Source organism: Euwallacea fornicatus, chromosome 14 (genome assembly GCF_040115645.1).
Source record: "Euwallacea fornicatus isolate EFF26 chromosome 14, ASM4011564v1, whole genome shotgun sequence".
Taxonomy (NCBI): domain Eukaryota; kingdom Metazoa; phylum Arthropoda; class Insecta; order Coleoptera; family Curculionidae; genus Euwallacea; species Euwallacea fornicatus.
The window spans coordinates 4,095,062-4,122,838 of record NC_089554.1 but is presented as its reverse complement, the minus strand read 5'-3'; the positions used below and the strand labels follow the sequence as shown (position 1 = coordinate 4,122,838).

Here is a 27,777-nt window from a genome sequence, read left to right as displayed (position 1 = left end):
TTTGAACTCAGATAATTACAGTACGACCCTGTGAATAGACGAGAATACATGAATTTTCTGCTCGAGTCCACTTTTGTTAAGCAACCTAATAATCAAATTATCTCACTTGGACTAACCTGGTCTGAATCCAACCTAATCAATGAAGGGAGTAGAGACCTAAAAGCAACCGCTACTCTACTTCTACAGCTCACTAACTAACCTAAACTTCCTCTGAGGATTTAACATTTTTCAGAAGTTTTTCATTGTCCCTACAGTACTTCTCCCACGATATAAAACTAATTAACCCATTAGCGCTCGCGGTACTCACTTGAGTTCACCTGAAACTAGTTAGGTGGTGCTATCTATTAACAATTTTTCCAAGTAATTAACTGTTTTGAATAATGAAGAAGGTTCCTTAGTTTCCTGCTATAGCAATTTGTATGGAAGTCAAGAGGTTACAGGTTTTATATGAGGAAATACAGGCCTTCCTGTGTGAACTTGCGGATTGACGCGGTTTATTTAATAATAAATGATAATATGTAGGGTAAAATTTTAAAAAACAGTGCTAAATACAATAAATTGTGTAATAATAAATATACATAAAATAAATAATAAACAGTAAACTCAACCTAATTTATCCCAACCATAGCCAAACTCACCATATCTATTTTAATTGTTTTTCAATAGTGTTACATGTTTTTTTTTATTTTTTGGGTCTTTGGCAAAAATGGCTTGGCTAGGTTGATTTTCATTATATTATTTATTATATTTTTCAACTGTTTTTTAAAATGTTATCTTGCCCAGTCCTCCAATTTACTTCACGGTGCCAAAAGCTTGTAAATACTTATACGAAAAATAAATTAAAAAATCGTGTATTACAATATTGAAGAAGTAATGTTTTCAAAGAAGAAACCATCAATTTTTGATGGGTTAAAGTGATATGGACCCCAGCAATGGTGAATGCATTAGAACTTCATAAAATGGTATCAAAAATAACATTGGGTCGTTCGACCAATAAAAGATGAGTGGATGATTCTGCTTCTGCCTCACCAGACACACCACATGATCTTTTTACCGTGAACGTCTTTCGGTATTCCTTTGAGTGAAACACTTGGTAGTTCGCTAACCTTCTTTCGTTTGATGTTTTCAAACAACAATCATAATTCATCAGAATTTTCAGAGACAGAGCTTGCTCGTTTCGTCGCAGCGAATCGGTAAAAGTACGGACACTTTCGGTCTTGTTGTTATCGAAGAATTAGTACGGTACTCGTCCAGCGAACTTCCAAACTTCTCTAAACGGTGAATGATCGTGGACTGGTTGACGCAGAAGTTTTCGGCCAGCGTTCTGCCGGTCAGACGTTCGTCATCTTCCACGGCCGGCAAAAATGCCTCATCGTCGAAATCCGATCATCGTCCTCTTCTATCTTCATCTGCGACGTTTACGTCGCTCGATTTGAACTTATTGAATCAACTTACCACTTACTTTTGACTGATTGTTTCTTCGTTAAAAAGTTCGTTGAGATGGCGAAATGATTGCGCTCCTTTCTCAAAGTGATATAGCATAATATGGCGAATATGAACATAATTTTCGATGTACATTTTTGTTACTGAAATGGAGATTATTTTTTAAAAAAACTAAGCAAAGCTCCAATTTTTTTCAAGAAATAAAAGCACGAAGAAAAAATTCTCGTTAATTTTGCACCAACGCAATACTTTTCACAAGACATTTGATAAGGCATAACCTTAGGTTTTTCACCTTATGAAATCAGAGCCGTCTTAAAATTACTAAACTGAAAGTTGGGAAAATATTTATTTTGGACACAATTGGATAAGGTATAACGGACCAATGAGGTGGCCACCGCGTTCTCCCGATTTGACGCCGCTTGATTTTTTTTCTGGGGAATCGTAAAATACAATTTACATACGACCACCAGCGACGATATCTAGGAACTTGGCCAAATTGTATTCAGTGCGTTAATAGTATTGCCAATATTTATATATTTAATGAATTTCTCGAAATTGCCAAAAATCGAACTTTTGTTTATAACACAAGAACAAAAGGTGATAAAAAAAATAGAATCTGACATTAAATTTAGATGTTGATAGCTTAAATCCCATTCCGCCCACAGACCCATCCCAAAATGCGTTCGCAATGGTTTTCGAAAACCAAGTTTTTGTAAATCTCATCAATACACACTATCATTCTTAAGAGTGCATTTAGACTCGAATTTATCAAATATGCTAGCGAACGTTATTAATAACCATCTCGTTTTTTGCATGTCACTCATACATGGCGAAACTATCACTAGATCTTCGATGGAGTGTTTTCGATAATGGTATCCGTTTGTTAAACTTGAAACAGAGTGGCTTGCGATAATGATGGGATTCATACGATGAGGGTCATCTTGTTCTCTGCGTTTGAAAAAGTATGATTAGCCACTTTAAAGTGAATAGGAAAGCGAAATGGGTTTGGAAATGCCAAAGACTGACCACCATCATCTCGATACGAGATACTAAATGAAGGTTATGAAAGTTTAATCCCATAACAACTGGTACTTTATCGTTGGCCTTTGCAAGGCCATGTATATATGTCTATGCGGTTTTATGGCTCTACTCGGCTCTAAAACAGCAATCTGCATACCTAACAGACCGCAGCACTATTTTCTATGAAATTATTATATATGATTGGATACAATGTTGCTGGTTTACTGCTTAATTTTTTCCTGTTTCTCTTCGTTTTATATGTTTCTGATTAAATTTTATTGAATCAGCGAGAGCTGCTAATAAAAGCCTCTATACAGGGTGCCCGTTTTACGAGTCCCACCATTTGGATTGCAGTTATCTTTAGAGATACGAGGTCGGTTAATTTAATCAAATTGCGAAAGCTATATGGTGTAACATTATCGGATTTCGTCGCCCGATGACGCTCTCGCAAAAAGGTTTTTTTTTTTGTTTCAATTACTGCAATGACCATGATGTGACATAAATAAAACTAAAAGAAATTTTATTTCCAGACGAGAACGAGTGCAAATACCGACCGTGCGATGTGTTTGCGCATTGTACTAATACGCTTGGAAGCTTCTCCTGTACGTGCTTTCCAGGATACCATGGAGATGGTTTTCGCTGTGAAGGTAAGCTTCTGTGTAGTGTTTACAACTACCAGTCATTTGAGGAAAGAACTACTGCCAAGACGATGAAACCATATAAAATCAGTGGCTTTTTCCCAAAACGAAGACCTTATCTCGAAATGCGCCCGTAAGATCATGCGTGAGTACCACTAAAATAGGGCTACCGCCATACAAGTCAAGTTGCACGCACTATGTTGCATACCTAGTTCTAAGGCCTGTTTCGTAATAGGTACCTATGCAACCAGAATGTGGGACGCATCTTCAAATTTTGACCTCCCGACATTAAGATTCACGATAAGTACCGGACGGAGGTACTCGTAAGTCAACGGAATAATAATACCGTACTTCTTAGCCCCTTGATTCAGCTCCCCACGATATGAATCATCCTACTATGGATAAAAAGGATATTGAATAAATATAACCGTTCATGCAATGAATTTTGTATATGGCGTTTTTGATGGGTGTTGTGACCCCTAATTGGGTACATTTTACATATCGTGATCACGCACGCGCTTCTCAAATGTGCCCATTGGGAAGGTCGTGACTAAGGTTGAGCAGATTATCATCTTCGAAGTTGAGTTCATAAAACTGTTGAATCTCATTTTGCTAAAGTTTACGTTAGGCAGTGACGGTGAAGTTTTTCAGGGACGGCCTTAATTAGATTCGGTTCTGCGAATAATTGAGAGAGTAATCTCTCATTACACGTCGAAGGGAGGCAGAAAAACAAAAGGTCCGAAATATTCGCGCCAGTGCAGGCGAAAAGATTAATTGCGTACCTCAATCCATTAACGGAACATGGACGTCATCCATCATTCGGATAATTAAAACGTGAAAAGTGCGATAATTCGCGAATTTCCTGTTCATTAGAATCAGAACTGTATCTACGGATCGTTGGTAGTAAGTTGAGCTTTAACACAAGTCTTAAGACTATTAATTAAATGATTCGAAAGTGTACGTGTCTGTTAGGATTTGTTCTTCCTTCGTTCCTTGCTAACTTGCCATCATTAACGTTTCACCTTTTGAGTACTTCGTTGGTCTTTTTCAAGCGGATATCATTGTTCAGATTTATCGCAAATGATATTTCACTTAGGAATATCGACGAAGCATGCAATGAGTAGTAAAAGCAGTGATTCCCGATACTCTTCTAAACGCGTATGTGCAGCTTCCATTAAAAAATTGTATTCTTGAAATGCTTGTGTGAACGCCCGCATGAAGAAGCACACGATGGCACTACCACGAACCTCTAAAAATGCAAATACTTAATTCGTTTGGGGAAACGTACCCATGATGATTAACACTAAAGGTTACCAGCCCCCACCGTAGAACAATTTTAATACACTTCGTCGTAGTTAACGTTTCAAATTTTTCTAACAATAATTAATGATTGGAGATCAATACTCCTCTACCTATCACTTTATTATTATTGCTTTGAACAAATCACTGAAATCGGTAATAAGGAAGAATTTCTACCAAAGTAACTTATATGCATGTTACTTCGCCCATTACCACCACGAAGAGGCAAAGATGCATTCCCCAGCTATTAATTTTCCTCTTTTTCCTCAGCCCAACAGAATTAATTACTTTCTTCCTATGCAATTTTACTGTTAGCGAAGGTTTGTCAGCAATTTGGTTAAACGACTTGTATTGCCTGGAAAATTAACTCGATATTTGCGATCACGTAAAGAACCGTAGAAATTCTAGCTCTATTCTAATTATTAATAATAAGCATTGGAATTGTTGGTATATCCTGCCTTGGATATTTGTTCTTTCGCAAGGAAGTGTTGATAAGTAAAATACTCAAAGAACAAAAGAAAAAACTTGAACGCGGCTTATTGCTGCTAACATTAATTCTTGATGTCGTCACTTCTTAAACTCATTGACCTTTCTTCCGCGTATGCCTCGGCCAATCCGACTACTTGCAAAAGGGTGTCTTTCGGTGGGTTTTGCTGTATCCCATAAAACCTGTCATCAATGATCCCCAAAGACTCTTTTGCAAAGGTGTGTCGGTAATAACTTCATTATTGACAACAAAATTAAGAACTTGAAAAGAGACAAACGAGGGGAGAGATAGAAGAAAAGAAAAGAAAAAATATTCTCACTCCACGCATTCTTTTCCTCTGTTTTCGATGAAAATCTCTTTTTGCGGCTATTCGAGATAGTCGCGGGACTCAAAATATGTTGCGTGGCATAGAAAACAGAACACCCAGCAATAATGGTTTAATTTAAATAATTTACACAACAAAGGCATGTGCACCATACCGTTAAGCTGCAACACTGGATTTTTGCTCAAGGCAGTAGGTAACCTTTGACCTTCGTCAAAAGGCACACGGTCGTCCAGCCTCACCGCCAGGAAGTACTGGAACATCCTACCTCAGGATCCTCCCTAACATCATTTTTCGACATAAAAAGCTCAACCAGATATGCCGTGAGTCCGGTATTATTGTGTTGTCTTGGCCAGCAAAGCCAAAACTTGAGGTCACTCAACAATCTTGCCAGAGCTTTCAGTGCGCTTGAGGGTTCCGCTTAACACACGCTTGTAATGATTAGGGCTAGTCTCCTGTTCTCTTTTCTAACATTTTCCTATAGTGCTCCATCGTAGAATCACATTGCTCCTTGATATATCGGGGCCCCATAGGGCACTACTGATGTAGCGAAACTGCACAACAGTCTCCTTTTGCTGGATCTAAGCGCTCTCATTCTAAATCCTAGTCTAATAAGATTATTTGTACATAGTTTGCCCTCAAACAGGTTCCCGACACACTCGTGGTCATTTTTAAATGTCTCTTCAAATCCATTCCAAGATACTTTACTGGTTGCCAACTCTCTACCAGTATATCATCCACCATGACTCGCGTATTCAACGGTTTTTTTCTACTATACAGAGTTACCACCTCTATCCACAGCCACATTTGGCTCCATGTTCTCTAGTGTTTTTACCCTTCTAGGGACAGCAACGGAGCTTTTTTTATATCCTTGCCATGTTTTGCTTTATTCGCCAGCACTAAGTAACGTGAACTAACTTAAATCAATCTCAAAATATGCAGTGCTCTAGGGAAAGGTGTTCACCCCGAATATCTTTTCTGTTGTTTGTTCAAAAAGAAAGAGCTAAAACACGTCAACGTTGATAAGGAGGGAGACGTCATTTGGCGAAAAAGATGTTTTCGAAATGTCATCCCTTCACCCCTGGAAACTACCCCTTTTTTGAAATTTTGGGAAACAACTTTTTCCCCAAACGACGTCCCCTTCCTTATGAAAGTTGACGTGTTTTAGCGTGTTTTTTTTTTAATGTCAGAGAGACGGTGGACAATTTTCTCGCGGGACACTCTGTATATTCAATAGGTAGAAGAATTTTGATAAAGTAAGAACAGCCTCGGATCGGCAGGTCGAAGACCTCATCTGCATAATGCTTGGAACCTGCTGCATGAAAAAACTAGTGATCTACTATTTTACACATATTTATTTTTAATTACCTAATAATGGCCGAACACAAAGCTTCCCTGCAGAATTCTCAGTCAATTAAATCAACATACACGCATATCCAAAGGTAGATAACAAAGCGAAATTCTCGGAAGATAATTCTCTAACCGTTACTTCTGCAGAAAAGAAAATTCATATCATCGTTATGTCACAGAACAGCTCTTATTTTTTCAATGATGTTAACGTCTAATACAGTTCAGGGAAACAAATTTGCAACTGTTTATTTAATTATCCCGGCTCATTGCACGCGTCCATTTCCTGCTGATATGCGTATAAACACTGGAACTGCATCGAAACTATGGCTTATTTAATGCTTATTGAATAAGCCATATGCCGATGTTAGAAAAACTCTTGACAGTACCGCAAAATAACAATAATAGCAAAACTGTTACTTCAATATGTTTTACATATACCGCTACCAAGGAAGGAGGTTAATTCCTATGGTACCCCCTGCAGGAATGCACCTGAAGCCAGGATATTTTGATTTACGTGTTTGAACCAAATTGGCTTCGCATGATCTATAATATAAACGTTCGAAATTGATCTATTTAGAAAAATGATATGCTATGATTCGTGCGAAGTACTGTTAGCTATTTGCTGCCACCGTATATGTGTCAATTAGCAATTAAAAGCTGAAGCTACCAAAGGGTATACGGTATTCTCTATTAGCCCAGAAGTTCCAATAGTGAACCAAGTGACAAAGTGACAATAAGTATTTTTATCGTAAATCGCATGCGCCAAACTGTGAATCGTTATTGCGGCCTATGAGGTAGGTACGACAGCCAAAAATATTAGTACGACTGGTACTGGAACTATAATGGCAAATCGTGAAGGCGGCGCCAGCAGATTTACTGCATCTTCCCAGACGAGCAATATGCTTCACAATTTTTTTTTCAGTTCCGACGTAGCTCTTCACCGACGCTGACCTTAAAATCTTAATTGAATCTTCAAGGGCGCTTGAGGTCGAGTCTCATTTGACGTAAGAATCAATTATTTTCTGAGATAAAACAGGAAGATAGACGATTCCTTGGCTACCTATCGACTCGCCAATCATAATCTATCAGTGTCCTTTCACATAATAAATAAGGAAAACGTTGCTGAACTGTCGACAATTTCCTTTCAGCTGGAAAGTTACGGACTTCTGCGACGAAGAATTTTGAAGAAAGGAAAACGGAGTTATCCGAGCCTGCAATGTTCTAGTTAAAAGGCCGTAGCGAAATGTAATAGCGCCTCGCGTCGGTCAACTCATAATGCTTCTTCTCCTATAAGATCAACGGCCTTAGAAGATCAATGAACTACTTCGCGAACTTATAGTAGTACGGTTGACGTAACTTTTCACTATTAGCCTACTAGTTTATATTGGTAATGCTTTATTCAATTATTAGACGGCCTTTACATCATTTTACAAGAAAACCTCTGGAGGTTCAGGTAGCATCAGAAAGAGCTTGCTGTAGTTGCGGTAATCGCAAGATCTGTTTCGATTCTTGAGTTATGTCGTGCTAAACTGGGTTTGAAAATTAATTTGATTCTCTAATTGCCCCTCGAATTTCCCATTAAAATCGATCGTCCAAGCACCGGACAAAAATCTGTCACAAACCGCGCGCAGCATCTGGAGATCAATTGCTGTCGAAAAATTGGGTCGCCGAATTTGCAGCGTTTTTTCATCGTTTCTCCAAAATAACTAGCACAATTGTATCCATTCTTTTGGTGCGGATTTTTCGCTTTCCCGCTTAGTTTTCGCGATTTTCCGGCAAATGGCCAGCAAGATAATCGGATCTGACACCCTCGGACTTCTTTAGACCCGTTTGAAATCTACCATTTACACGGCATCTCTCGAAAATCTATTGACGATCTAAAAACCGAAACGTCACACACAATACGCATGTGAATAGAGGATGTTTAAGATGGTTCGTTTTGAAATGAAAGCCTTGCGGGTGCTTCAGGATTTTGGTATGCTCGCCGACCAGACGTCACCTCTCTGCATTGGCATAATTATTAAGTCATAGAAAAAGCACTGTTTACTGTGGAAAGCGAGGCACGTTACCTTTCTCGACAAAATTACTGACCTCGCTTGCGGTTCGGTAGCAAACTTTCGTCTCGCTCGTAACATGCTACTTACTATTCTCATAAGGTGCTGTAGCGTCGCTCAATTATGAAATAATTGAAGAGCCGTTTCTCGGTTTCTGTGAATCATGCATGAGTTATTGATAAAGGTTCGTAAGTCTTTTTGTTGTTTTCAGACATCGACGAGTGCAGCGATCCCGCTATATCAGGCAGATGTGTGGAAAATGCAGAATGCTGCAATTTGCCGGCTCACTTCCTCTGCAAATGTAAATCTGGGTTCCAGGGAGATGGCGAGGTTCAATGTCTCGGTAAGATTTTACTGAACACTCCCAAACATCACGGGTACCATTTAATACCCGCAGAAAAAAATCGGCAAACGCTTGTTGTAAGCCACAGGGAATGCGTGCTGAAGCATGGTGTTGAAAAGATTAAATGTCGCGGTCGTACTTCGTATATAACTTTAACCAGAGTCATTTCTGCGGCAGATGTAATTAAAAACCTCATTTCTGGTTTTCTTACCTGGACGCGGATTTATTTAACTATTACTTTCAACAGCTAGATAAAATTATTGCAGGTGCATTGAACTTGACGACTCCCGAGACTATGAGAAAACAAGTGTCTTTCTCTAAATTTCAGGTCGATACCAACTTTGAGGCAGGTTTCGTGTGGGAACATAAACATCGGAAATAATAGACCAGTTGTAATTTCGGTTCTTCCTACGCCATTAAAGATACGAGTGGTTTGTGCAACGAATGTACCTGTCAGTAGTCTTTGAAATGGATTTCTGCGGCCAAGGCAATTATTTGCGAATTTTTAAAGAGGCAAAACAAGCGGGAGTATCCACCCAACTGCAACGTGTATAGTCATGAACGGTTTACATGATAACTGCAAGATTGTAGGCGAACAATCCTCTGCAGTAATAAAACACACGAGAGCCACTCTCGCAAAACTCAATTGACAATTAGATGCAAGAAAGTGTTTTATTTCAACGAATAACAGAGTCATCTAGTTATTTGCAACTATCTGAGCGTTCAGCTTTTTCCCTATCGCCTTTGAAATCTGATACAAGAAAATATGCGGAAACTCTTTCAGTCAACTCACATTACCAATGAAGTTGAGTGTACCTAATGCAAATTACTGTCTATCAAGCCATGAAGCGCGTACTAAATAGTTTTTCTCCTGATCGCCTGTCCGTGTAGATTTAGATGCCTATCTCATCGTACGAAATCTTTAACACTTTTTTTCCTAATTTCCATTAAGATATCGACGAGTGTCAACACCCAAATGCCTGCGGACAAAATGCTCACTGCCAGAACACTCCTGGAAATTACACCTGCTTATGTCCAGAGGGATTCTATGGTAATCCGTTTGATGGTTGCGTAGATGTAGACGAATGCGAACAACTCGGAGCTTGCGGACCTGGAGCTACTTGCAGCAACCTCGTTGGCGGACGGCAGTGTCATTGTCCACCAGGTAGGATTTTTCGTCGCAGGAAGGACTTTTTTAACGCTTTCAGAAACAATAGGTTATGAAGGAGACCCTTACACAACTGGTTGCGTTGACTTCAATGAATGCGCCCGCAGTCCATGCGGCAGGAATGCCCTGTGCTCCAACTTGGAGGGCAGTTTCAAATGCACGTGTCCTCCAGGGTTCATAGGAGATCCCTTGACTGGGTGTTCAGGTACAACTAATTTCCTAACACCCTGCCTCGTGACTTTTTTGTATATAGATGTACATAACTGCAAAGCGAGTTAGTTTATAGGTTCATTTTCATTGCGCCTTATGTACATAATTACAGATCTACGTGAAGACTGATTTTCTTTTAGTAGTCAGATATTGGGCTAAGGTAATGATTAGCAGACGTGACTTGCGCCAAAGTACGTGTTTTGCCTGATTTTCAAATCTGCTTGTACAGCTACTTATAATTGCTTTAGGGCAGTACTAACCTGAGTGATCAGTGCAAAGAAAATCAAGTTTTCCCGTTGGAAAGCTAACTCACTTTAATCCCCATTTATTTGTAGAGAAAAGGAGGTGTTCCTGGAGTGTTGCGGTTGTATATCAAATTAAATGGTCCCGATTATAATAATGGAATTGCTCTTTTGGTACCTTGAAGGAAACAATTCTAACCCATGCAACCAATGCTCACTCGAAAAATCAAAATTATGAAAGTCTATTTCGTACCCACAACCTGGAAATCCAATTTTAAATCACTACGAAGCGCCAAACTGGCCCTAAATCTAGAACTTTACATTTTAACTCACCCCGAATTCCGGAACACCTCTTTACCCCTCAAAATAAAACCGGCTAACCAATCGCTTCGGTCCTGTTGCGGGTACCTTCAGACAGGGACGAATGCGTCTCCAATCCCTGCTCGTCAACTGCATCCTGCTTGAACAATAACGGCAGCTACGCATGCGTGTGTCCCGAGGGATTCACAGGATCACCTGCTGAGGAGTGTGTGGATATCAACGAATGCGGCCAGCCAGGAGCTTGCGGGATTAACGCCAAATGCATTAACTTGCCCGGGTCCTTCAAGTGTCTTTGCCCACCGGGATTTACGGGCCAGGGACAGCATTATTGCGAAAGTTAGTTTCTTTCAGTTCGTTTGTAGAGAATGCAATTCTTTGTTGTTTGCGTTGCCCGAGGAATTGACGTAGTCTTGTCGACCTGTGGAATGCCTAGCATTAGTGATGTTTGCGTCTGAAACATGGCAGTTTAGGTGCATAAAAATGGTTTAAGATGCCAAATTCACAATTTCTTCATATGCCTATTTCAGACTAAACGAATGTCCATCCGAAATAGTTACTGTATAGTTAGAAGTACCGTTTCTATATCACCGTAAAATTAGGAATAAACCTACTCACTTTAGTCCATAACAACGTTCATTAACAAATAGATAGTCTTAAACTCAACTAACTTTCCCGAATTTTTTACGATTTATTTTCGGGAGTTCTCGCACGAGACCAGTCACTTCATAGAGCACTCACAGCCATTCTCATTCAATCGCTCACTCACTCACTCACATGATTTAGTTCATAACAGCTCAATGAAGACTTGTCTAGGTGTTGCAGATGGGCCCAACATGTGTATTTTCCACATTAACTCTATAGAACGTTGTTGCATTATCGCTGGTGGCGCGATCCTATAGAAAGCCTTTTCTGTACTGTATACATTTTTGTGATCTGTATTTTGCCTTTGCAGAGAACGTAATTAATTTCTGTTTCAGCTGGTACTTGTTTAGTTTGTGGTCTTTGCCTGTTCTGTTTCTTGCAGTCTGTTTTCCTCTGGTAGACCTCTAGCGTCTTTCTAGGTAAAATCCCGAGCACTGGAATATTCTATAAAATGTTCTTAGATGTAAATGAATGTGAGCCAAATCCTTGTGGCGCGCATGCCATCTGCACAGACACGGTGGGTAGTTACGTTTGTGCTTGCAAAGAGGACTATACTGGAGATCCTTTCCATGGTTGTACGGATATAGATGAATGCACCACTCTGGAAAAACCTTGCGGGGCGTACGCGATTTGCGAGAATACGTTTCCTGGATATAACTGCGTTTGCCCTCAGGGTTATCGTGGAAACCCCAAGCCTGAAGTTGCTTGCGAGCAGGTGACTTTCCTTCACACTGAATCCTTGAGCAAACGAATCTACTTAACGCTTTAGGTGGATGTAAACATCCTCTGTCAATCCAACTTCGACTGCACCAACAACGCTGAATGTATAGAGAATCAATGCTTCTGCCAGAAAGGGTTCGTCCCGAAGGGCTCAGTTTGCGTCGACATCAATGAGTGTGAAAATAGCACTAACCCGTGTGGTCCCTTCTCTAAATGTGTTAACTCGATTGGAAGTTACCATTGTGAGTGTGATAAAGGGTACGTTGGGACTCCTCCCATGGTCGAGTGCAAAGCACCTTGTGAGGACGTCAAGTGTGGTAATCACGCTTACTGCAAACCAGACGGAAATGAGGCCTACTGCATCTGTGAAGATGGTTGGACCTTCAATCCTAGCGACATATCTGCCGGCTGCATTGGTAATACTCGTAAACGCATAGCACTAAAATGTTTAACTTAAATATTACAGACATCAACGAATGCGACAAAGTTAATGGTCCTAGTGGAAGATGTGGAGCTAACTCGTTATGCACAAACCTTCCTGGTACTTTTGCCTGCCAGTGCCAGTCGGGATTCACAGGGAACCCGAATAAACAATGTACGGATATTAATGAATGTAGTTTGCCCGGCACTTGTGGATTGGGCGCTCTTTGCGATAATCTTCCCGGAGGGTACACCTGTAGATGCCCCGAAGGCACCCTGCCAGATCCAAATGCCAAAACTAAGTGCAATGAAATCGTAATCTGCAAAAATGATAATGATTGTCCTGGCAATGCTTTGTGTGATGACAAAAGGCGCTGCTTATGCCCTGAGCCTAACATTGGAAATGATTGCAGACGTAAGTATTTCTCTTATTGTTCTTGGTACCTCTGAGAAATAAATTATTCCGGGCCACCCTGAATTAAAACATTTTGTTTTAGATCCTTGTGAAACCATCAACTGCGCTCCGAATGAAGAATGCATGCTAGTCAACCACCAAGCCACTTGCATGTGCAGCTCTGGATACATTAACACGACATCAGGCTGTTCAGATATCGACGAGTGTGCCAAAAATCCCTGCCCGTCGGGGGCAATTTGCATCAACGAACCTGGCACTTTCACATGTCAATGCCCTGGAGGAACCTCTGGAGACGCCTACCGAACTGGTTGCAGTCGCATTGCAACCCCTGGATGCTCCAACGAAAACCCTTGTCCATCTGGAGAACAATGCGTCTTGGATGAAGGCACCTCCCAAGGTGTCTGCATTTGTGTTAACGGTTTTACCAGAGATGAAAGCTCGAAGAAATGCAAAGATATCGACGAGTGCGCTGAACTGAGAGACAAATCCGCCTGTGGAATTAACGCAATGTGCAAGAACTTGCCGGGGAGCTATGATTGTCAGTGCCCTCCAGGATTCAACGGCAACCCCTTCCAGGAATGCTTGGAATGCAACAGCCCCGACTGTAGATGCCAGCCGCCCTATGAGCTGAAAGACGGAAATTGCGTTTTGGCAAGTTGTGGGCCTGATAATAGTTGCCCCAAGGGAGCTGAGTGCATTACAATCACTGGAGGAGTCAGCTACTGTGCTTGCCCAAAGGGATTTAAGTCATCCACTGATGGGACTTGCGAAGACATTAACGAATGCATGGAACAAGAGCAGACTTGCGGTTATGGGGCTCAGTGTATCAATAAACAAGGCTCGTTCGAGTGTCGCTGTCCCAAGGGTTACAGCGGTGATGCCTACAACGGACTGTGTTCCCCAGATCAGAAAAAATGCATTAGTGATAAAGAGTGTCCTGAAAATCAACGCTGTGTTCAACCAGGTGAATGCGTGTGTCCTCCTCCGTACTTCACAGACATATCCGACAACAACAAGTGCAAAAGTCCTTGCGAACGTTTCCCTTGTGGGGTTAATGCCAATTGTACCCCTAGTGATCCTCCTACGTGTGCTTGCCCACCCGGATATGAAGGAGACCCTCTTCAAGGGTGTCTGGATATCGATGAATGTACAACTTCGCCTTGCGCCTATGGAGCACATTGCCTCAATCTAGAAGATGGATATAAGTGTGTGTGTCCTAAGGGAATGACCGGAGACCCCTACAGAGGGGGATGCATTTTGGATACACCGGGAAGTGTTAAATCAGAGTGCCAGAATAATAACGATTGCGTCAAAATTTTGAGTTGTCAAGATGGAACATGCGTCAGCCCTTGTGCAGCCGTTTTGTGTGGTTCAAACATGATTTGCAAAGCTGATAACCACAAAGCAATTTGTAGCTGCGCTCCAGGATTTGTGAAGAGTAGTAAAGGCAAATGTATTTCACGTAAGTGTTCTTGTTTTTTAGAATTTTACGACGTCTGAAAAATGAAAAAATTCTCGCAATCTTACCTTTCGAATTTCCAAAAAATTTCAAAAATTTTTTTCTCTATCCGCAGCTTGTCAAGGCTTTGCTTGTGCTCTAGGAGCTCAATGCATTTCTTCTCCCAAAGGACCAACTTGCAGATGTGTAGAAGGTCTTACAGGCAATCCGTTCCCGGGAGGTTTGTGTACCACCGATGTTTGTACCTCCAGTAGGCCATGTGAAGGTTCCAAAGTGTGCATCAGCGGCCGCTGCAAACAGAGGTGTCAAGGCATTATCTGCGGAGTGGGGGCGCATTGTGACAAAGACAGCAACAAATGCGTCTGCGATTATAATTTGGTGGGGAATCCTGATGTTGTTTGCATGCCTCGTAAGTTGAATCAATTGATCATCAATTTATACTAATAAAAATTATTTCCAGCTAAATCTGGTCCGATTTGCCAACCAAACTGCGGCAAGAACGCCCACTGTGAGTATGGCCTTATGACCAACCAGTGCGTGTGCAATACTGGCACCATCGGCAATCCCTATGAAGCATGCTTAAAGGAGACCGGATTGGATAGAAAGGGATGCTCTGCATCTGCATGTGGTCTCAATGCAGATTGTCAAGAAACCTTCAACGGAATCGAATGCGTTTGCCAGAGAGGTTTCACTGGAAATGCCTATGTTGAATGTAAAGATATGGACGAATGCAAGAACAGCGTTTGCGGAAACAGCGCAGTCTGCATCAACACCGTCGGAAGCTATGATTGCAGATGCAAAGAAGGATTTGCAGGGAACCCCTTCGTAATGTGCACCCAAGTGCAGGGAGGGATTTGCAGGGAGCCTGATAACTGCCAATGCAACGACAAGTTATTATGCCCCACTGGATATTCGTGCAAAAGAGGCCAATGCAGGGATTTGTGCTACTCCGTTCGATGCGGACCCAAAGCAGTGTGCGATAATGGCCAGTGCATATGCCCCCCTGGTCATTCCGGCAATCCTAAGGACCTGAAAAGTGGATGCAGACAAGACAGTCAGTGCGCCAGCGATAATGACTGCGACAAGTCGGAAATATGCTTCCAACTAGGCAAAGGAGTTAGGAAATGTGTGGATGCTTGTAGTAAAGCACAGTGCGGGCCTAATGCCTTATGTGTGACATCAAAACACCGCACCTCATGCATTTGTAACCCTGGATACAAGGGAAACCCTGGAGACCTCACAGTGGGTTGCCAAATCGAAGAAAGAGTGAACCCAAGGGAGTGTCTTGAGGACTCTGATTGCAAATCTGGTACCATTTGCGCTATTGACAAAAAGGGTATTCAAAAATGCATCAGTCCGTGTGAAACTGTGGCTTGCGGTACATACGAAACATGCAAACTTGATGTAGCAGGACATCCCACTTGCGCTTGTAAAGATGAGTATATGTGGAACCCGGTGACGTCAACTTGTGAGAAACCTTCGGTTCCTGAATGCAAACATGACACTGATTGTGAAAGCATCCAATCCTGCCAACCAGACGCCTTGGGGATCTTAAAGTGCGTTTCAATATGCACACGGTTTACTTGTCCTAACAACTCTGCCTGCGTAGCAGAAACCCACAAAGGAAAATGCGTGTGCTTTGAAGGTTTTTCGGGAAATCCGAACGATCGCAATGGGTGTCAGTTGATCAAACTGGACGAGTGCACATCTGAAGCACATTGCTCTGAGCAGGACACTTGCAAGAAGATTACAAAAGAGAATCGTAAGAAATGTGTTCCAGCCTGTAATTACCTGCAGTGCGGTCCCAACGCTTTGTGTGTGGTCAACAATCACGTAGCAAAATGTCAGTGTCCCCCAGGCTCTTATATCGGCGATCCTCTTGTAGGATGTGAGGCAGTGCCGTGCGTCTACAATCTCGATTGTCCCATAAATCAACTTTGCAATCGTCTTACGCACACCTGTTTTGACGTCTGCGAGGAGGATTCTTGTGGCACCAACGCAGTATGCATAGGGCAAGACCATAAAGCCGTATGTCAATGTCCTCCAGGATACAACCCTAACCCTGTAGCTGAGGTGGAGTGCGTTCTAACTGATTCATGCAAGTCCAGTCCTTGCCACGCAAGCGCCGTGTGTACGTCCACAAAAAAGGGATACAAGTGCGATTGTCCTAAAGGAACGGTGGGAGATCCCTTCATATCTGGATGTCGGCAAAAGAGCGATGACTGCAATAATCGAGACGAAGACTGCCCTTCAAACACGATTTGTGTGAAAGGGAAGTGTGTGAACCCTTGTACTCAAAAAACTTGCGATCCTAATGCAGTGTGCAATGCAGTAAATCGTACTGCAAGTTGCATTTGCCAGATTGGTTACAAAACTGCGGACACCGGGTGTTTGAAGTTGATATCGAAATGTTCCTCAGATAAGGAGTGTCTCAGTGGAGTGTGCCAGGAAGGAATTTGCCGGTCCGTGTGCAGGAACAACGAGGACTGCTCTCAAGGTGAGAACTGCGTTGAAAACAAATGCGTGGTATTCTGCTCTGATCACAGTCAATGCGACGATACCCAGGCCTGCAAGGCCGGAACTTGCATAATTGGCTGCAGGAGCGACAAGAGCTGTCCCCAAAACCAGGCATGTCTGAACCACCATTGTCAAGATCCATGTGAAAACAAAGACACTTGCGGAGCAAATGCAGTTTGCTCCTGCAAGAACCATAAAGCCACTTGCGAGTGCCCTGCTCGATTCGTCGGCAATCCCACTCCAGAACAAGGCTGTATTCGAATACCGATTCTTTGCAATGATCGCCACAAATGCCCGGCAAATCACCAATGCTTTAACGAGCAATGCACCTTTACTTGCAAAGGCAACAGCAACTGTGCAATCGGAGAAAGATGCACTAATAAAGGCTGTCTAAAGGTTTGTTTTGGAGATAGTAACTGTCTAACTGGAGAAATCTGCAAGGATGAGGTGTGCCAACCCGGGTGTTCTCGAGATGGTGATTGTCAAACGTCGCAAACTTGCGTTAAAGGCGTCTGCAAATGCGCTTCTGGATTCATGTCGTCCCCTCAAGGCTGTACTGATGTCGATGAATGTGTAAGCAACCCGTGCCATCGTAGTGCCGTTTGCAAGAACGATCTTGGATCTTATAAATGCACATGCCCTGAGGGATTAATTGGCGATCCTTACACAAGCCTTGGATGCTCCGGTCCAGGACAATGTAGATCAGACAAAAACTGTCCAGAAACACTGGTATGCAGACGAGGAAAGTGTCAGGATCCCTGCGACAAGTGTGGCAAAAATTCCTTGTGCCAAGTGACAAGTCACCAATTGGCATGTGCGTGTCCTCCAGGTCACCTGGGAAATCCTTTTGATAAGAACTTGGGATGCTTCAGGGTGGAATGCATTGAAAACGATGACTGCCCGGTTGATAGGTTCTGCAATGCACATGCAAATAAATGCATAGGTACGTTATACGATTTATCGCTGAATTATTCATATGATTCATAAGTTTTTCCGGCGCGTAGAGTAAATTTGAGTATAAATTTCTTTCAGATCCTTGCGGCTTCATCGACTGTGGAAAAGGGACTTGTTTCTCGAAAAATCATGAAGCATTTTGCTTGTGTGCCGATGGATACAAGTTGGTTGAAGATAAATGCGTTAATATCAACGAATGTGAAGAAAATCACCCATGCCATTCTACAGCAAAGTAAGTATCGTACTTTTAGCTTAACCGCCTGGTTAAAGATATATGACGACGCTAAAATCTTCATTTTTACTTTCAGATGCATAGACACTGAAGGGGGTTTTTCATGCATCTGCCGACAAGGCCTAGTAGGAGACCCAATCACCACTGGGTGTCGCAAACCTGGAGATTGCCTCTCAGACTCAGATTGCCCAGCTACTGCCTTCTGCGATAACGAAATCTGCAAGAACCCCTGTGAGAAACCCAACACGTGTGGCACCAACTCCAAGTGCATCCCCGTTGCCCACAAGGCAACTTGCCGATGCCCTGAAAAGACCCGAGAAGATGCGAACCGCAACTGCATCCCAATTGATTGTTCTGACAACAACGACTGTGCCATTGACAAGTTGTGCGTAGATTCGACTTGCCAAAATCCATGTTCATTGTCTAACGTTTGCGGCCAGAACGCCGAGTGTATAGCTGCGAATCATCAAGCTGTCTGCAGCTGCAAAGCTGGAACCACTGGAGATCCCCATTTAGGCTGCATAGCTGTTCAGTATTGTGCTAACAACAAGCAATGCCCTCAGGGGCTTAACTGCTACAATGGGATTTGCACATCTTTATGTGGAAACACGCGTGATTGCATATCCGATCAGCTATGCATCGATGGCTATTGTCAACCCACATGTAAATCAAATTCATCTTGTCCGGACTTCCAGTTTTGCCAAGATAGTATTTGCAAACAGGAAGTGAGGTGTAGAACTAACACTGAATGTGATTTCACGGAAAAATGTTTGTCAAATTCATTGGGCCAACCCGAATGCGTTGACGCTTGCGAAGGAGTCCTTTGTGGTCGCAATGCCGAGTGCATTTCAAATAAGCATAACGCTCAATGTAAATGCAAGCAAGGCTTCAAGGGAAATCCCACCAACGAGAAAACCGGTTGTCAGAAGATCGAATGCGAACGCAACCAAGAGTGCTCAAGTGATAAATTGTGCGATCAAAACATGTGCAAGATCGCCTGTTTAGTACATAATCCATGCGGCAAGAACACTCTGTGCTCGGCAGAAGAACATCGGCAAGTCTGCTATTGCCAACCTGGTTACACTGGAGATCCCTTCAAAGGGTGCACGTTAATAGATTTCTGCGCTGATGATCCTTGTGGACCAAATTCTCTTTGCATCAACTCCAGAGGTTCGTTCAAGTGCCAATGCCCTCCAAACTTGATTGGAGACCCTTATAACGACGGTTGCAAAAGGTCTGTTGAATGCATTGCCGACTCGGACTGTCCTGCAGTGGCCCAATGCGATAAGACACTGAACAAATGCAAAGGAGTTTGTCAACATAAATTATGCGGTCAAAACGCTGAGTGCATCGCTGTAGATCACAACGCGCATTGCAGTTGCAGGAACGGTTATGAGGGGGACGCGGAGAAGGGATGTAGGCCCAAAGTGGTCAATTGCAAGACTACACATGACTGTCCTTCGAACACTTACTGCCATGGAAACCTGTGCAGCCCTGCATGTAAAAATAACGAAGAGTGTCAGTCTGATGAGCAGTGTTTAGAGGGACAGTGCCTCAATCCTTGTTTAGTGCCTAAGACTTGTGGCATCAATGCTGTGTGCTCAACTTCGAATCATCAGAAGACATGTAAATGCCCGGATAGGTTTACGGGGGATCACGCTGTGGAATGCATTAGATGTAAGTAAATCTTAAAAACTGTCGAACGTATCTTACATATTTTTTACCTTAGGAAGTCAGGTTAATTGAGTCAAACCCAAACTAACCAGAATCTATCAATTGCTATTTTAAACTAACTTCTCTAATGAATCTTTTCTTAGTGCCAGTTGCCTGCTCCTCGACGTCGGACTGCTTCGTCAACTCGACTTGCAAAGACAACATTTGCATGCCTCAATGCAAATCCGACATCGAATGCGCATTGAACGAGAAGTGCCTCAAAGGCGAGTGTATGCTGACCTGCAGAGTGGACAATGACTGCTTCCTGGGCCACATTTGCTTGCGCAACAAGTGCATTTTCGGCTGTCGTGGAGACGAGGATTGCGGCAGCAGCGAGTCCTGCCTTAACAACAAATGCTCAAGTCCTTGTAGTGACAGTACCTGCGGCCCTAATGCGCAATGTTCCGTCGTGAACCATCGCGCCACATGTTCGTGCGCAGAAGGGCTGGTACCTAATCCATCAGCAAATATTGGTTGCGTCCGTGTTCCTGCAGAACCTTGCTCACAAAACTCAGATTGCTCTAATAAAAACCTCATCTGCAAGGACGATTTTTGCAGAAGTATTTGTGGTTCCGATGGGGGATGTTTAAATAATGAAAGATGTGAAAGTGGGGTGTGCAAACCCATTTGTCGCAAGGATGATGACTGTAGGAGTGGGGAGATTTGCGAAGGCTTGAAGTGCGCGATTGGATGTAGAGCAAATTCGGGATGCCCCCACAATAAATCGTGCGTTAATAGCCAATGTGTAGACCTGTGCTCTTCACCAACAGCTTGCGGCACCAATGCGAAGTGTTCAGTAGTGGATCATAAAAGGGTATGCGAATGTCCAGTTTTGCTTGAAGGAAATCCTCAAGACACTTGCAAGCGTTTGTCAAAAGCCTGCAGTAGTAGCAAAGGTGTATGCGAGAAAGATGAGGCTTGCGTGGAAGGATTTTGTCAAGGAACGTGCAAAACGTAAGTTGCTCTTGTACAGGGTGCCACAAATTCCATCGATTTGACACTAATTTTTCCTAAGCCATTTTTAAATGTTACCCTCAGTCAATGTAGGGTTGACAGTTTCTGATCTGAATCTATTACTTCCATCTCCATACTCCATATTCTATACAATAGCACAATTTTTCCTACAGAGACCAAAACTGCTTAGAAAACGAACGTTGCGTTAGAGGTATCTGCCAAACCGTCTGCAATTCTGACGGATTCTGCAACGCAAACCAAATCTGCGAGAACCGACTTTGCATCATGGGCTGCAGAAACGATTCTGTATGTCCTCAAAGCCAGGCCTGCATCAACAGCAAATGCCAAGGTGATTTCTCTTACCCTTCACCTAATTTCTTATCCACAGCTTCTCAATCTAGATCCATGCGACAGTTTTGCCACTTGTGGAGTATGTGCCGACTGCAAGGTGACAAACCATCTGGCCCAATGCAGCTGTCCTTCAAATTTCCTGGGAGATCCTCTAATTTCCTGCGTTCAAGCTGCCGCCAAGTGTAACCACCATTGCGACTGCGATTCTGCTGGATATTGCACCAAAAAGTGCAAATCCACGAGTGATTGTTCCTGCGGAGAAACATGTCTTAAAGGGCAATGCAGAAGTATTTGTTCACCTCAATTGGGCTGTGCCCAGGGCCAAATTTGCTCTAACGGGACTTGCATTCCTGGCTGTAGATCCGACAGCGACTGTGCAAGCTCTGAAACTTGCAGTAAAGGAAAATGTGTCAATATTTGCAAGCATCCTTTTGCCTGCGGCAAGAACGCCGTTTGTAGAGCATCTGAGCACAGAAAAGTTTGCTTATGCCCTGATGGCTATCAAGGTGACCCTAACGCCGTATGCTCCCCCTACCAGTGCAAAGAAGACCAGCAATGCGAGCCTAATAAAAAATGCGGCTCTGATGGAATTTGCATAAATCCATGCTTAGAGAAGGGAGCATGCGGGCCTAACGCCCAGTGCAAAATCATCGACAGACAAGCCTTCTGCTCGTGTCCTCCTGGATATATCGGAAATGCCTTAGTTGAATGTAAACAAGGAGGAATTCAAGCATGTCTGAAGAACCCCTGCGGTACCAACGCCAAATGTAAAGATGTAGGCGAGGGCAACTACGAGTGCAGTTGCACGCCTGGATGCATTGGGGATGCTTATAAAGGGTGCAATTGTGACAGTAAGAGCGTCAATTTGTGTAAAAACACTTTGTGCGGAGTGGGTGCTATCTGCAAAGTGGTTGGTGGGAAACCACAATGTGTGTGCCCTTCGAACAAACCAGCCGGCGATCCTACCATTGAATGTAAGTCGCATACAGTGTGTAACATTTAACCTCGAAGATCGGAATATCTCGAATACTAGGCATTCTATAAAAAAAATGTTTATCGTCAAACTTTAATAATATTGAGGGTAAAATGTATTTGTGCTGAAGTTGATTCCCCTCCAATTACCGTTCTGACCCACTTCTAGGTTCAAGTCCTGAAATAATGTGGGCAATTCATTTTTCAAAATATTCCGGTATGTTTCACCAATGAAGTTGCCTTCAGTTATGTGGAAGTCGATAGGTGTACAACCAACGATTCCAGACCATACGTTAACGGTCCCAGGGCACTAAATTGAAGTTGAGCTACACCATTTTGAGTATTTAGTTTAAGTAAAATATAGAAAAATTCACGTTTTCAATAATTCTAAAGAGATATCATCAAACTTTTTGATAAATCATAAGCGAGAGAGGAACTGCCGTGTTTCTTAGGGCGAATGGAACAAATATGTCGCACATTTTTTTCTTGTTTTTAGCTTTATGTATAAAAAAAATAAGGGTTGCTACTTAAAATTACAAAGTTAACCTTCACCCCGCCCATGCGGGGGGTGGAACAGAATCAACTTTAGCACCTATACGTTTTCCCGTCAGGGTGACTAAAGCTCGATACTAATTACTAATTACTAATTAATACTTAACTTAAACTATGAGTAGTCGAGATAATGCGATATTCCAAATTAAGTGTTACGTCCTGTATGTTCCTGGCCAAGAGAAACACAAAAGTCGATTTAGGTACTGAGCGAACTTGAGTAGGGACCAAACTTAAAACTTGTAGCACTTGAATGTTCTTAATGAGTCGATTCAATCTTCAATAATTCTCTGTTTCAGGTTCATTAGATCGAAGTGCTCTAGATTGCAGGACTGAAGGTTGTGGTAAGAATGCGGAATGCATACGAGAACAAGCATTCTTCGTGTGTCGTTGTAAACCCGGATTTTCGGGCGAGCCCGAGAACGAATGCCGGAAGGGTAAGCCAAGCATTGTCCTCAAAGAATCTACCCTTTTGTTTATAATAATTTATAAATTTCTTTCTATGGTTAATTGTGTATACAGTACAAAGAAGGCTTTTTATTGTGGTTATTATCTCACCTCGTACATACCTGGCCTACGCGCAGACTCAATAAGTATCTCAAAAACATTCCTGAGTTTCTATACGGCCCTGTCACAGCCGCGTAAAACGCTATAGGAATGTTGTTTGTCTACATTGGTCTAATAACGTGGTGGTTTAGGTATTGTGGAATATGTTTGTAAATACCTCACATCTATGTAAAAACAAACCTCATGTGGAATGTACACTTCAGGGTTCCAATCTGTCCGTCATGCATCCCTTATTTATTAAACTCGCATCCCTTTCACCCAATCACATTCCACACAGATGTAAATTGCATTATTTTCTTCGTGATCATGAGTGTGCTAAGGAACTGACCTCCACAGCCACGCGCTGCGGGTTTGATGATTGATACGTCAGATTGGGAACTATGAAAAGAGCATTCTCACATCCTGTATATTACCATTTTTTCCAGTTAGCTGTAAAATAGCATTACTCCTAGGCTAAAAGCGCTTGTAAATACTCGCAGCTTGTACGGTCGTGTGTTGAGATGGCCTCTTTCATTTCTCTGATTCTCTGACTGTCTTGGTCACACCCGCATGCGTTGTGTTGTGTACTTATTGTAAATGCTGACTTCCTTTCACGGTTTCTTAAAGCTTTCTTTTCTTTTGTCCTACGCCCCTGTAGCTGCTGAATGTAACAATGACCTAGACTGCTCAGACCAGAAAGCCTGCATCAACTTCCAGTGCGTAAACCCGTGCTCCCTAAAAGGCGCATGTGGGGAAAATGCGCTATGTAAGACCCTTCAGCATCGACCTAGATGCTCTTGTCCAGAATGCTACATGGGTAGCGCCAATACTGGATGCTACCCAGACCCAAAATGCTCGCAAACGCAACCAAGACCTTCAGGAGTGGCAGTGTGCTTCACAGATTCAGATTGCGACTCAAAATTGGCCTGCGATCTTAGAAGTGGGAAATGTTACGACCCTTGCGAACGCCAAAGGGCTAGATGTACTGATAACAAGAAGTGTGAAGTGCATTATCACAAAGCCACCTGTGTGTGCAAGAAAGGATTTTTGGTAAACGAGCGCGGGGAAATATCGTGCGCCCCCGAGAAGGCTGAATGCACCGCCGACGACCAATGTCCAGATAATAGAGCTTGCATAGACAGAGTGTGCCAAAATCCTTGTACTGCCAGGCCAGAAGCGCCTTGTGCCCCTGATAAAACTTGTGACGTGCTACACCACAAACCCACATGTATTTGCTTGAAAAATTGTAGCCCTTCGCTTTCGATTTGCTTGCGCGATAGTGGCTGCAGCTCAGATCAGGCCTGCAGGGCATTTAGATGCGAAAATCCTTGCGAAACTGCCAATTGTCCCGAAAACACCCCGTGTAAAGTCGAAGACCATAAACCCGTTTGCGAGTATTGTCCCCCAGGATATAAACAAGACCCAAGATATGGATGCTTCAAAGGTAAAGATAACCCCGGGTGCAAGGAATTTAGCCCAATAATCGAAATCAACGAAGCTCGTTGCTTTCGGTCTACTTGTACTTTGCGAGTAATCAACTATTTTCTATGCTACGTCTGTGCCTTTCATATCAACATCCACTGGACTGAGACATGCATCTATCCAGGACATGACCATTATTTTCATCGCTGGCTTCAAGGGTCTTCCTTCTGTATCGGCCTTTAGGACATACTTCCATTAACTTCTGTTTTCTGCGTTTAATTTCTATAGAAGCATGGGCGTTCAAATTCATCTACCATCAAAATCACATGCAACGCCCCTGTGTCTATCATTTTTGATCGATTAGAAGTAATTGAATAAATTAATGCTTCAGCTACTTTTAGTAATACGTTTAGAGAATGTTTACCCCTCTTAGGACCAAGTCGGTAAATACTCTTGTATTGTAGAGTAGTCCAAACGTCTATAGTGCGATGTATATATGTAAATATTTTCGGGGTTTTGGTGCTGGAGCTTGTGTATTTTGCTTCTTTATATTTCACTGTGTCGTATTTCCATATCTATCAGCTGCCACTGTCATTTGCAAAACTCTAATGAGCAATATTAAACACTTCAATTTAGATATCCAGTGTCGCTCTCATTCCGAGTGTGCCCCTCAGCAAGCTTGTGTAAACAGAAAATGTCAGAACCCATGTTTGGTTTCGAACCCATGTACCAATTCCCAGGACTGTCGCGTGCAGGAACATCAGCCTGTATGCGTTAAAGGTAAATATAGCAATTGGACATTTTTCAATTCACTCCTAAAGTGAAAGCCTTGGCGAATAAATAATACTTTCACTTGAAACATCTCGGTCCGAAAATTAACTTGGCACGTTTACCGCACATGCGCGTTTCGAAATTTTCCGTCTTCATTACTTCTAGAGACAACCTCATCTACAGGGTGTTCCAGGAAAAACTGTTCACCCTGAGTATCTTTTCTGTTTGTTACAAAAAAAAACGTTAAATAGTACAACTTTGATTGATTTGATTAAAAAGTTGCTCTCGAATTGCCCTCTACCCCTGATCATGTTATACCTCGCTTCAAGGGTAATTTTATTCGCTGTGTGATCAAAAAGAGTTACTCTAAATTTCTCAATTTCGGTTTTGCAGGAATTGAACAAACAGCAAACACTTTAATTTCAATCATTTTTGCTGATGTTTTATTTATTTTATCATGAAAAGTATCAAAAGTGACCACCACTGACTTTTGTAGCTATGTATAGCTAATTCTCAATCCTTCGCTGCATATTATCTAACAGTTCTGGTGTTATTCATCGGTGCTCTTCGACGACTCGGGCACGTAACTCCTCGAGAGTATCAGATTGTGTGTCATTGGTTTTGGTGTTCAAATGTCCCCAGAGAAAAAAAATTCAGAGGACTAAGGTCAGGGGATATCGCAGGCCACTCGGCTGGAGCTGTTCTATCAATCGATTTTCCAGAAAATTCTCCATCTAGAAATTTTCGGACGGCAACAGTGTAGTGTGAAGCAGTTCCATCCTGTTGAAAAAGTAATTCATGTTCTAACAGGCGGGGTCTTGTTCAAGTACTTCACTTATCCTGGAAATTATGGCGTCTTGTAGAAGTTGTAAATAACTTTTTACATTTAACGTTCCTGGAATAAAAAATAATCCAACAATGTGATCGCCCAAAACCCCTGTCCAAACGTTCAATGTTTGAGGTTGCTGAATGTGGGTGTCTCGAAGGAAATGAATATTTCATCATTATCATTATAGCAACGACAGGTACACATGTCTGTTACCTTCAGCATTGAAACAGAATTAAGGTTCATCAGAAAATATGGTATTATACTATAAATTCGTGTTTAAATCCTATACTAGTTTTATGACGTAGGGATGGAATTTTTACCTTTTTTTTTCATTCTATGAATAGTACTTTTTAAAACGCCGGATTGCTCAGCAATTTTTCATACAGACGTTCTGTTGTCCACTTAAACAAGTCCCAGAACCACGATTTGGACGAAACCAGTCTCGTCGAAGTTCATTAGCAACTTAGATACATAAGGATGACATATCATTTTACCAAGATGATCTAAATCGAAGATACGAGCAACCGCTCTTGCAGAATCATTGTTTTTAATAATACAGACTCATGATCTCGATTCTCTCTTTATAGTAAAAATCATTTTCATCAAATTAAAAATTGAACCAACTGCAAAGCGATGTCTTGCCACGAAGTAGTGAAACCACCAAATTCAGAGGGAAATATCGATTAATTGTTCCTCCACAAAAATTAGGATTTATCAATTTTAAATGGGGTGTTAGACACGTCATTGTTATCGATACATTTGAGGTGTCGATGCGTTTTCGGTCTAACTTTACACTTTCAGCGTTCATTACAATAACATTCATGGTTAAAATCAATTCATTTGGATTTTGCTCTATTTTTGCTAGACTGACGTACAAAATTGAAAAAAAATGTTTATGATGTAGACAATAAAATTACCATCCGAACGAGGTGTAACACAGCCCCTCTTCCGATTTTAAAATTTCAAAGGGGTGGCTTCCCGGGGTGGAGGGAGGGCATTTCTAAAACAACTTTTTCACCAAATGATGTCCCCTTCCTTATCAAAGTTGAGGTACTTTATTGTATTTTTTTAAACAAACATGAGAAAAGGTATTCAGAATAGCCAAAGTTCCCTGGGACACTCTATATATCAATCGCCGTTTTTTAGTTTGCCAATGTCAGAGTGATCACGACTGCGCCCACCTAGGCCAGCAATGCGATGGCTGCAATTGCAATTTACGTAAGTGCTCTCTTATAATGTGACGCAACGAACCCACCTGAAATATTGAAATAATTACAGTGGCAAGAAATCCTCCGGGATGCTCCCATTGCCCTCCAGGAGTCTCTTGCAACCCTCTGACTAAAGCCTGCCACAAAGGTAAGTTTCAATTCACATCCCATAACACTATTCTTGGTGCGTTTGTTTTATTTTCTTG

General features: G+C 42.2%; 1 protein-coding gene across 1 annotated transcript in view; it reads left to right on the top strand.

Annotated features, from left to right (window-relative positions):
* The window catches only part of dpy (dumpy), a 149,553-nt gene that overhangs the window by 53,951 nt on the left and 67,825 nt on the right, over positions 1-27,777 (top strand). Inside the window, exons 5-25 of the mRNA XM_066290092.1 lie at positions 2,994-3,110; positions 8,825-8,956; positions 9,909-10,121; positions 10,174-10,329; positions 10,991-11,233; positions 12,001-12,254; positions 12,309-12,675; positions 12,726-13,094; positions 13,177-14,556; positions 14,669-14,962; positions 15,014-18,013; positions 18,103-18,256; positions 18,333-19,933; positions 20,074-20,923; positions 21,097-21,272; positions 21,325-22,248; positions 23,095-23,232; positions 24,000-24,785; positions 25,400-25,543; positions 27,510-27,581; positions 27,642-27,719. Coding sequence (XP_066146189.1) covers positions 2,994-3,110; positions 8,825-8,956; positions 9,909-10,121; positions 10,174-10,329; positions 10,991-11,233; positions 12,001-12,254; positions 12,309-12,675; positions 12,726-13,094; positions 13,177-14,556; positions 14,669-14,962; positions 15,014-18,013; positions 18,103-18,256; positions 18,333-19,933; positions 20,074-20,923; positions 21,097-21,272; positions 21,325-22,248; positions 23,095-23,232; positions 24,000-24,785; positions 25,400-25,543; positions 27,510-27,581; positions 27,642-27,719 — 11,448 coding nt within the window. The remainder of the gene's footprint in view (positions 1-2,993; positions 3,111-8,824; positions 8,957-9,908; positions 10,122-10,173; positions 10,330-10,990; positions 11,234-12,000; positions 12,255-12,308; positions 12,676-12,725; positions 13,095-13,176; positions 14,557-14,668; positions 14,963-15,013; positions 18,014-18,102; positions 18,257-18,332; positions 19,934-20,073; positions 20,924-21,096; positions 21,273-21,324; positions 22,249-23,094; positions 23,233-23,999; positions 24,786-25,399; positions 25,544-27,509; positions 27,582-27,641; positions 27,720-27,777) is intronic.